The following is a 12,039-nucleotide window of genomic DNA, read 5'->3' on the forward strand; positions in this document are numbered from 1 at the left end:
TCTCCAGGCAAGAACACTGGAGTGAGTTGCCATTTCCTTCTCCAATGCATGACAGTGAAAAGTGAAAGAGAAGTCACTCAGTTGTGTCCAACTCTTAGCGACCCCATGGACTGCAGCCTACCAGGCTCCTCCGTTCATGGGATTTGCCAGGCAAGAGTACTGGAGTGGGGTGCCATTGCCTTCTCCAGGGGTTAAAGGCTACATATATCTTTAAGATTTTTATACATATATTGCCAAAATCAGCTCCAGAAAGGCTATAACAAACTATACTCCCACAAGAAGGATACAAAGAATGCGTTGGCTCATACTTTTGTCAACACTGAATATCATAATTCACTTTAACCTTCACCTATCTAATAAGTAAAACATGGTATGATTTTAAAAATCTGCCTAGCACGGAGTTTGGTACATATAGAACATGGTCAATAAAAGGCAGTTAATGTATTATTAAACTTATGTGTTCTCAAGTCATCCTCAAACTGTGTGATCTGTATCTCTAGTTAGCTTTTAAGTTATTGAGGGTACTGTGTGTCTATATCTTTGTATGTCCCAAATTCTCTGTGCAGAGATACTAGTAAATATTATTGACAGTTTGCTACAACCTCTAGGTAACTTCTTTACTGCAGATTCTAAGGCTGTAAACTAATTTTATTCAGATTTCATCAGAATGAAAGGCATTGTAATGCATTACCAACAAATACTTGCTAATTAACAAATGTTACTGCACTAATACTCCATGTAAACTTTTCAAAGAGAAAATTTCCTTCATGCATTTTTTAGAATTTCCAAAGATTTTTAGGAAAATCCAACCAAATATATCATACATTAAGAGATGTATAACTGCCAAAAGCCTGGCATGCTGCAGTCCACGGGGTCACAAAGAGTCGGACACAACTGAGCAACTTAACAACAACAAAGCTGCCAAACAAAGAACAAGTCAGACGCTTGTGGGCTAAATGTTTTTTGTACGCATCCTGCAGCCTTATGTTAATTACTACTGCTTCTCCCTGCTTTCTCCATGTCTAAATTGAAGACAATACTGCCTTCTCCATATTACAGAAGACTATAATTAAAAACTAGTTTTCATTGAATGGTGACATACATGTTAAATAAACCTGATTATGGGTATTAAAATAGGAAGATTTACTATCTATTTGTTAATTTACAATGAGAAAGCAAGTAATACTTTTGGAACAATGTTGCATTTAAATGCACAGTTTTCAAAGCAGGGAGTAAAAAAGGCCTGCAGATAAAGAGTGTAATTTAATGATAGTTTGGCAACGCTAGAAGCAAAAACTAAATAAACTTCAGTGGTATGTCCTTTTCTCCTAAGGCAAAAGCTGAAAAGTGCCCAAAGAAGCTGTATCAGAACACTGCAGCCTCTCTTTGAAAATCATAACTGTATTCCTTTTTTGAGATGAAAGCCTGAACCTTCCCAAGCTCTTGAAACCTGTTTACAACATCATAACTTCCCAAGTATTTGATGGTTATTTCACCTTTTGAGTTGAAGCTTCCTGCCTCCTAAGACAGTGTCATATTTTATTCCATACAAACTGCAAATAAGTCCACCTGTAGCCGGACTATGAAGTAAACACTCTGTAAAGATAGTTTCAAAGGTCACTCCTCAATGACAAGTCCAGGTAGTTTGCTTATCCCATTGTCCTGCTCTTCTCAATAAAATCTACAGCACTTACTTTAAGGCCTTAGAGAAGAGAGTATCTGGCAGCCTGGTGAGCAGGTTATGCTGGACATCCAACACCTCCAGAGGGATGTGCTCCACCAGCGTGGGAAGGCTCTGCACATGATTGTGTCCCACCATTAGTTTCCTAAGACTCAAGCTACTAAGGATTCTAAGGGAACAGAGCACAAAGAAACACCAACAACAAAAACAAAAAATTTTTTGTTTTTAAGCCTTTAAATCTCTCTTCCTGAGTCTGCCCTTGGCTTTTAACTAAAATCAGCAAGTGTACAGAAACGTGTTCTTCTAGACAGTATAATCATCGACAGGTACCTGAGCCAAGAAAGCAGCCACGACCATATGTTTACCCACCACCCACCAGGAAGTCATTCAGGTCATTCTGGGGAAAGATGAACTAATGAAAGCACACAGCTCCAAACACAAAAAGCCCCAAACAAAAAAAGCAATTTGTGCCATAAATCAATTTAGATTTCAAGTCTAGACAGCACTGAAAATTCAGTGAATTTATCAACATGAATATAATCAATTATAATAAGTTCATTAAAAAATTTATTGTAACAAAAACTATGACTTATTCAATTCTTAAAATGTGCCAGACCATTTAACAATTAGGTTAGAAGGGTTAAGTGACTTTGGTTTGCCAAAGATCTCACATCACACGTAGTAAATGGTATACTCAGGATTTGGATTAAAGGCTGACTCTAATGCCATGTTCATACCTACTATGTACAAAGCCTCCTGTATACTTTTAAAGATTCTGCTAGGTAATGACCTCACATTACACATCTTGGTACCACCCCTCATCCCCCAATGTCTGTATTTTTCCCCTCCACATATAGAAACCCCACCATCTTATAAAGGTCAATTCAAACAGGTATTCTCCACACAGCATCCCCTAATTATTCAAAGTTCTGAATTTCTAAGGCATGTTATTTATACAGCACAGTGGCCAAAAGTGAGGCTTTGGAGTAAGAATGACTACATTTAAACGCCAGCTCCTATCACTTCCTAGTTAAGTGCAACAATGGACAAACTATCTAACCACTCTAAGCTTTAGTTTCCTTATTTGTAAGATGAATAACAGCACCTATAAAATAAGGTTAACACAGGATTAAATAAGATAATGAAAGTAAAATTCTTAGAACATTGCCCAGCTCATAACAAATCACTCAGTACAAACATTCTATTATCACTAACAAGTCACTGACCTCTGCCAGCAACTCTTGTACACTGTATCACAGTTATCTCTGCACAGGTCACCCTTACTGTCTGCTTACTAAGTTCCTTGCCAGCCAAGACTAGGCTTGACATGTTACTGTATTCCTTACAGCACTCATGCTGTCCTGCACTCAACAGATACTCAATGTTTACTGAACAGATGAATCAAAGCATCCTTGACAGGCAACCCAAATATAGGAAAATTATTTAATTAAATGCATAAATAATATATATATTAACACATGAATACCTCATGGGAACCTCTGTCAGGAGATTATAGCTCACGTCTAGTATTTCTATCTTCTTTGCTTCACAGGCCCAGTCAGGGACACACTCTAGCAGGTTTCTGCAGAAAATAAATGATTAAAGGGTATCATTTTGAATGAGGAGGAACTAACACTGTGTCACCAGTCTGTAACACATCCACCCCTGTGCTCCCCGAGGGCAGAAGCACAATCCCCAGGGCACCCCTGGTGTGCTGCCTGGAATACAGTAGATGCTCAATGAATGTCACTGACAGAAAGGTGGAGAGAAAGAAGCACCTACGTGTGTGATACTGGATCAACTATGTTGGGACTCAATGAAGATATGAAGACCTTTAGCACTAAAAGCACACACGTGGCAGGATGGGACAGGAGAGAGAGGGGAGGAAGCCTTAAAGGAAGATGAGGCACCGTACACGTATCTTCAAAGCTGAGGAGGATATCCCCAGGTGATGATGACTGGGGGAGAAGAGAAGTGAATTCTGGGGGAAAAGAACCAAAGAAATAAAAGTGAGGAAACAAGAACAAAAGGTAACATGTCAGGGGAAATTGCCAGATCTTTGAGAATGTGAATTCAAATCTTAGTAGAGCACTGGGCAGATCCTCAGTCACAGGAATTTTATTTTCAGATGTTACTTAGTTTCCCTAAGCCCCAAAGTCTCTACTGATGGATGGATCAGTACAATGAGGCAGAGTGAATGAAGTAAATGCTGCAAGAGAAATGCAGAAGCTGCTCTGACTACTCAGTGAAGGAAGCCCTTCAAGGCAAGCCCCCTAAGAAATATGATATTTGTGGTAGAATGTTGCACAATGCCCTGAGGTGTGGCGGGCATGTCAAGCAAGAGGTTGACAACATGCACTAGAGCACAGAGGCAAGAAAAGAATAATAAGTAGTTTGGTGATGCTGGAGCAGCAAATACAGAGCAGAGTGAGAAGAAACAAGGCTGGAAAGACCTAATCATCTCTCAGAGGCTGTGACCTTATCCTGCAGGTGTAGGGGGATCACTGAAGGGTTTGTGAGCATCGAGGAGACAATGTCGGTTTTGCACTTTAAAGAGCTCACTCTCTGAATACAAGAGGTCTGGCTGAGGTGGCTGTATTATTAAAAGGAAGCGTAATCAGGAAACTGTGAGGCAATTTTATCCCAAAAGGAAATGATAAGGGCCTCAATGAGTACTGATATACCTGGAAGGGAAGGAAAAGGAGCCAGATACACTTAGGAGGCAAAAATTAAAATGACTTAGAAATGGAGTAAACATGTGAGCAGAGCAGAGAGAAGAATCAAAAGTGACATTAGAGAGGAAATCCTATCCAGAGAAAGGACTGAGAAGCTCCAAATGAGGCTGAGAATCACGAATTTCAGCGGTGTCCATCTTGAGCTGATCGTCTCATGATAACACCAAAAGGTGAAACAGAAAACAAGACAAATCAGTTAAAGTGCTGGTGGAGGGGCGGATAATAAATCTCATTTTGCACATATCTGAGGTATTTGGAGACATGCAGGAGGAAACGTCTATTATAAAATTGGACACACAGGTCTGAGGCTGAAAGAAGGGAGTCTGGACTGGTGCTCTGGGTGATGCTGACACTGAAGTGTAGTGAGATCCTGGGAGTAAATGAGATTGTGTCAAATGAGAAGTGCAGTAGCCAAGGACAGACCCTGAGACAAGTTACCTTTAAAGGGCTGGCTAAGAAGAGAAAGGAGAAATGGTCAGAGGGGCATGAAAAAAATCAGACTGTATCAGCCAGCCAAGGAAACAGCATGGCTGAATAAAAGAGAACAAGGTGAACAGTGTCAATATAGAAAAGTTCCACAAGAGGAGGTCTAAAGCCAGCTGTCGTGAACAACTGGAAACAGGAAAATGTGCCAAGAAATATGGATAATTCTTGAGAAATGTGGACAAAAAAAGGGATGAGCAAGATGAAGGAACAGAATAGTAGCTGGAAGGAGTGCAAGATAATGGGAATGTTTATTTGTTAAGACAGGAGATATAAACGTGCACAGAAACCAAGAAAGACACTGAGCACATGTGAAAGGAGAGAAGGAGGGCTGACTAACAGAGCAAGGTTCAGGGCAGTGGGAATGGATGCGATCAAAGGCACAGATGGCTGGGCTGGCCTGGAATAAAGAAAGCTGAGAAAGCATATGGATCTACCTGAATTTTAGCAAGGGGGTAGGAAGCTAAGAGAGATCACCCACGATGACCTCTATTTTCTCAGTCAAGTGGGAAGCTGAGCTTCAAAGCAGAGGACATAAGAAGGGGAGGGGTCGAAAGAAGCCAAGCAATTTGGAACAGATCCAGGACCCTGGAAAGAACTGACAACAGAAGAAACTCCAGATGAGGCTGGAAACTGTGAATTTAGGGTGGGTCCACATGATTTTCTTCAGTAATGATCAAGTTCAGTGCGGAAGGTAAATCTTCGTCACGAACCATGCAGAGGTTTTGCTGACAGGAAGACAACAGAAAGAAATGGATGGAAGGGAATCTAGAACAACAGCTTAATAATAATGATGATAAAGTCACAACAACAAAAGGAAACCTGGCTATCATGGCTAATATTTCTTGAGAGACTATTTTATGCAAGGTACTAGGCTATAATGTTGCATTTATTGTCTCACTTAAACTCTGTGGCAACTCTGACCATATAGGATTCCGCCCACTGCCCGTTCCACATGCTGCCACCACTCTATACTCACAGCACTTATGATGCTGCCCTCTCGCTGCTTGTCCGATTGTCAAGATAAGCTAGACTGTAAAACTAGACTGTAAAACTCAGCCACTGACTCCTGAATGCCTAACACAGTGTTAAAAATGAATGAAGGAAAGAAAGCAAACCTCATTTATGTTTATTCTTGACCACTGACAGAAGAAATAAAATCCTGAATATAATTAACATTGTTCTGCAAATCAGATTGACATGGCTCACAAGAGTAAGAGAATAACATTTTAAGTCACTCAAAACCAAGAATTATCTGATTCCAATTGGAAAAATCAATGCCCATGGAAGGGAAAGTCTTTGTTTGCAACTCATTCTAAATCCACAAACTGTAACAATGAGTAATTCAGAGGCACCTTTCCTTTAACTAGATCAGTTCAGTTCAGTCGCTCAGTCATGTCTGACTCTTTGCGACCCCATGGACTGCAGCACACCAGGTTTCCCTGTTCATTACCAACTCCCAGAGCTTGCTCAAACTCATATCCATAGAGTCGGTGATGTCATCCAACCATCTCATCCTCTGTCATCTCGTTCTCCTGCCTTCAATCTTTCCCAGCTTCAGGGTCTTTTCCAATGAGTCAGTCCTTCGCATCAGGTGGCCAAAGTACTGGAGCTTCAGCTTCAGTACTTTGACTAGATAGTATGGCCATTAAATGTACTCCTTTAGCCAACCTTTTGCCCTTCTCTATTATCCAAGTATTTCAACATATTGGGATTTTCTGTATCTCAAAACTGCCAGAGTGCCCACAGATATCTCTTAAGTATAGGAATCAAACAACTACCACTCCATGAGACACACTCACCGGGAGAGTTCTAGAGACGTGAGCAGACTGGGTACTGGATAGACATTCACTGTTGTCAATCCTAATCAGAGAACAGACTGGTGTTAGTGACATTCTCCAAAGAAGAATGTAACTCAGAGGAAACGTGGGGGAAAATCGATAAAAATTTGTGTCATCTTCTGAGATGAACTAAAGATAAAAACCAGTAAGTAGGGACTTCCCTGGTAGTCCAAAGACTTTGACTTCCAATGCAGGGGACACAGGTTTGATCTGTGATTGGGAAGCAAAGATCACACATGGCTTATGGCCAAAAAATCAAAACATAAAACAGAAGCAATACTGTAATAAATTCAATAAAAGACATCCCTGATGACTAGGGAGGGCCTTTCCCTCTGTTAACTGGCTATTTGTATAAATCCTTCCGTGAAGCTGAAAGCTGAGTTCTTTACTCTTAAGGTGTCAAAACCTCAAGTGTTGGTATGAATTCTTCTAGGTTGTAGAATTTAAGGATTCTGTGAACAGAACAATTCTTTTGCTCTGTTCTGTGATAGAAAGGTATTACCTAAATTTGCATTTCTTTGACACTTAGTGAAATTAAATATCTTTTCTTCTTTAAACACAGAAAAGCAGTTACAATTGACCCTTGAACAATGTGGGGGTTACAGGCACTGACCCTCTGAGCAGTTGAAAATCCATACAAAACTTTATGTAGTGTTTATATATATATATATATATATCTGTACACACACATACATATGTATGTATATACATATATATACACATATATAAATACTACAATACTACACAATCCATGATTGGTTGAATCCAGATACAGAATCATGAAAACAGGGCTGACTGTAAAGTTACACTCAGATTTTTGTCTAAAGGGTTTGTTTGAGGTACCCCTAAACCCTGCATTATTCAAGGACCAACTGTATTTACTACTGAAAAAACTCCATGTTTAAGTACACCCGTACAGGGAATTTCCTGGTGGTCCAGTGATTAAAATTCAGCATTTTCACTGTCATGGCCTCAGTTCAATCCCAGATCAGGGAACTAAGATCCCCCAAGCCCCATGTCATGGCCAAACAAAACAAACAAACAAACAAAAACCAGACCTGTGCATTTCAAACCTATGTTTTCCAAGAGTCAACTGTGTAACTTCCTCAGTAAAGAATTCTCTATAAACAGAATGGCCTCAACAACTATGAGGCCTTTTACATTGAAAAACAGCCCTGGGGCAAATAAATCACTATTGAAGTGAAGGGCTTCTCATTCTGGAACTAAGGCAGCACAAGGTTTTAGACTAGAGACTGGTAATCTTCTGTCAAGGGCTAAGCATTTAGTAACATTTTGGCCTTTGCAGGCCACGTGGTCTCTGGCAAAACTACTCAATCATTTTGCCACTGTAGCAGAAGAGTGGTTAACATGCAAACGAACGTGGGTGTGTTCCCATCAAACTTTATTCAATTAAATTTGAATTTCATATAACTTACCCATGTCAAAATTATTTTTCCTTTGATTTTTTTAAAACCCAACCATTAAAAAACATAAAAACCCATTCCTCAAGGGCCACACAAAATGAGATGTAGGCCAGATTTAGCCCCAGGGCTGCAGCTGGCCAACCCATGTTGCAAGACTATTACTGATATTCTCTTTTGAACATGCTTGCCTACCCTAACATCCTGGCATTCTGCAAAATGCCTCTGATTATTATAACGTTTATTTAGTGAAGCTCAAATAATCCTGCAACGTCTTTTTATGCATATCTCAACCACTGAAGTGCTGACTGCAAACTTAAAGCTAGGTCTCCATGAACCTCAAACTCCACTTGGCACAGTGGCTGAGGAACACCTCATATGCCACTGTTCTTGGATAGCTCAGACAAGAGGTACAAGAGGAAATACAGGAGGCTGGGTAGAGAACTCACTGTTCGAATTGGCGTAGAGAGTTCGAAGGGAGAAGCCACTGAGCGTCAGCTCCCTCAGCTGGTTCCGCTCACAATGCAGCTGCTCCAAGTTGCACAAGGAGCTAAGATCTAAGTCAGTCAGCCGATTGTCCCGCAAATCCATGTGGGTGATGTATTTATTTCCCTCCAGATTCTCAATAATCATGGTTTTTAGATGGTTCATCCTTAATATTCAGAAATAAGAAAATCATTAGAATAAATTCTACTAAATGTGCTTACCAAAAGAAAAAACAGATGTTCTTCTTGTCTCTTTGCTAAACAACTTAAGAATTTTACTCCTTGCCTCATTTTGCAAGGTACTATGTAAATAACCACAGATAGTTGTACCTTGGGTTCTTTGTTTACAAGCTAAGTTAGAGACTGTGTAGATTGGGAAACACATGTACAAATTAAAGAGAAAGAAAAGGGGACCATGTCCACAAACAGTTAGTCTAAAACCTGCATCCAAATACCTAGTAAGGTTAGGCAGGAATGAAGGAATAAAACAAAGAAATGAGAAGATGAGTATAACCTTTGGGGCTGGGACTAGCAGGACAGTCATAGAGTAAGTACCACATAAAAGCAAGAGCAAACAGCCACACTGCCTCTCACTGCTCTGCCTCCTCTCCAGTGCCAAGATTCCCATTACATTAATTAAGGGAGAGGAAAACAGTCTGTTATCTATATGGAATAGTTCAAGGGCAAGTAAAAGAAAACGATGACTTCTTTGATTTCTTCTATACAGGTATATGATTTAATGCATGCAGGCTTGTTCTCATTTTCCTATTCTTCAATAAATTTTTGTTACTCTGTCTTTATGAGGGACATCAATGGATTAGTGTAAATGACAGAACATTCAGTATGTGTGTTTTACTACTTTCGTTTAGGAAAAGATTACAAATAAATAATTTTAAAAAGGAATAAAACTCATTAAAATATATTACTAGTAAAACTGGTAACATTTCAATTCTAATACCACAGATATCAAGAAGAAACCCAATGATTCAACAGAAAGATGTCAAGTTTATTATGGAAAAATACAAACCACCAATAAGCATACAAAAAGATACTCAACCTCATTCATAATAAATGCTGATTAAAATGATGAAATACTATTTTCTTCCTACTACAGTAACAAGGAAAAAGACTGCTAAAATCCAACATTGGTAAGGATGAAAGGAAATGGGAATTCTCATAAAATGTTGCTAGGAGGTAAGTCAGAACAATCTTCATCTCTACCACATGGTACACCTATCTCATTCATAAATCTCTCTACCATTAAGTGAAAAATGAAGCTTTACTACAGCTTTAAAAACATACATTGTTCTAAAATCCTAATGGTTTCAAGAGTCTTTATTTTTAAAAAGAAAATGTAAAGGAACACCAGAGGTAGACAAAAAGAAAGTGCAGTGAACAATGACCAAAACAGACTTCCCTGGTGATACAGTGGAAAAGCATCCCCCTGCCAGTGCAGAGGGCACAAGTTCGACTGCTGTTCTGGGACACATGATGCAGAGCAACTAAGCCCATGCACCACAACTACTAAGCTGGTGCTCTAGGGCCCACGAGCCACAACTACTGAGCCTGCATGCTGCAACTACCGAAGCCCATGTGCCTAAAGCTTGTGCTCTGCAACAAGAGGAGCCTCCGCTTGCCGCAACTAGAGAAAGCCCACAAGCAGCAGTGAAGACTCAGTGCAATCAAAAATGAAAAAGAATGACCTCACCTCAAATCCACATGTTTGACATGGCTCATTCGTTTCAGCACCCCCAGGTTTAGCACTTCCACTCGGTTTCCGGCCATAAACACTTTATCTAACATAGTGAGTTTCTCATAAACCTCGGGAATTTGACTAAAGTTGTTGAAGGAAATTCCCAGGGAGGACAGCTGTTGTAGATTTCCCAGTTCTTCAGGTAAAGCGGTCAGGAAGTTGCCATCAAGACAGAGGGTTTGAAGACTGCAAGAAGAAAACAACACAAAACTCGCTGATGAAACGTTTTAACTGGAATGGATAGAACTAGAATTATGGATTTTTACTTGATACTAATTTATTATAAGTCCAATATGATTAGATGCCCTCAGTCTATCTATAGAGACTTACTAAGATGACTTAAATACAGATGGTCCCTTTAACATCAAGGGTAGTCAGAGCCTCCATGGTTAAAACTGAGGGACTAGTCTCTTCTGTAGGCAAGTAATTGCTGCTGACTAGAATTCTCAAAATTTCATGATCTATTTCACTGCAAGAGCTCATGGAACTACCTTTATTCCAAATACCAGACAAGTTCCTTACACTGCAAACAAAGGAAAAGACAAACCCAGTAAAAATCAGGTACTTACTTCAGCAGACTGCCAATCTGACTCGGCAGGTCATGGAATCCATTACAGGAAAGGTTGAGCTCAGTCAGGGTAGGAATTTCACATAACAATACAGGAAATGACCCAAGCTTATTATGGGACAAGTTCAGGCCCTTCAGCTGAGAAAATCTAAAAAGCAAAGGCACATTATACTACTGAATGAAAAAGTGGTGTTATAAATGTCCATCAAAGAATGTGTTCTGCATATATTTACTGAACATTCAGTATGTGTCCAACTGTGTGTGGCACAGACACCAGGATGACTAACGCCCAGTGTGAGCTGTCAAGGAAACCAGGTCTGGTGAGATGGGAGCTGTTCTCTCTTCTCCTCAGAAAGGCAGAAACTCTTGGAAAACTCACAATGGTACAGTTATTTTCTATCAAGTTGAATCAATACCATTATTGATATGCTTCAAATAATTTCCTTTATTAAATGTCTACATGGAATATACAAAAGCCTTACAATTAATCAATTCATGGACACAGGACTAGCTAACAAACCTGTGGATCAAATCTCATTACCAGCAATTTCTCTTTTTGTAAATGACTGAGCCAGTTAGTTTAAAAATACGTAGGTGATATGCAGTTTTACTGTAATGTGATGATACACAACACAAAATAGTAATTTTCAACACTTCAAATTTTTGTAGAAGTATTTACATAATGTCTCACTGAGAGACAGTATCATCATAAACTGGATCCTGAAGAGTCACTCCTGTAATTCTACTTAAGAGTATTATACTTCATTATTATACCAGTGCAAGATGGTACGGCTAAGGTGACGATCTCCACAATGATGAACCGTATCATCTGCTTCTAGACTTGAATCCATGGTACCCCTCTCTAACATTTCTCTTTGAAAATTTCAACTTTTGTCTTCCATATATCCTGACTTTGAGTACTGATTGTTCCTTTGGTTTGGTACCTTGACTTCTAATTTCCTAAGCCAGCCCTCAAACAAGATTAACCCTATTTTCATAGAAATTCAAAAGGAAATACTAGAAGTCCACTTCCTTAAAATTATAGCTTGTTTTAATTTTTAAACATCAATAT

General features: G+C 39.4%; 1 protein-coding gene across 1 annotated transcript in view; it reads right to left on the reverse strand.

Annotated features, from left to right (window-relative positions):
• Nucleotides 1–12,039, reverse strand: part of PHLPP2 (PH domain and leucine rich repeat protein phosphatase 2) — a 55,827-nt gene that overhangs the window by 16,203 nt on the left and 27,585 nt on the right. Inside the window, exons 6-11 of the mRNA XM_010850918.1 lie at nucleotides 10,969–11,115; nucleotides 10,355–10,585; nucleotides 8,611–8,813; nucleotides 6,702–6,762; nucleotides 3,168–3,263; nucleotides 1,695–1,850 (exon numbers count right to left, since the gene is read on the reverse strand). Coding sequence (XP_010849220.1) covers nucleotides 1,695–1,850; nucleotides 3,168–3,263; nucleotides 6,702–6,762; nucleotides 8,611–8,813; nucleotides 10,355–10,585; nucleotides 10,969–11,115 — 894 coding nt within the window. The remainder of the gene's footprint in view (nucleotides 1–1,694; nucleotides 1,851–3,167; nucleotides 3,264–6,701; nucleotides 6,763–8,610; nucleotides 8,814–10,354; nucleotides 10,586–10,968; nucleotides 11,116–12,039) is intronic.

Source organism: Bison bison, unplaced genomic scaffold, assembly GCF_000754665.1.
Source record: "Bison bison bison isolate TAMUID 2011002044 unplaced genomic scaffold, Bison_UMD1.0 scf7180017864297, whole genome shotgun sequence".
Classification (NCBI taxonomy): domain Eukaryota; kingdom Metazoa; phylum Chordata; class Mammalia; order Artiodactyla; family Bovidae; genus Bison; species Bison bison.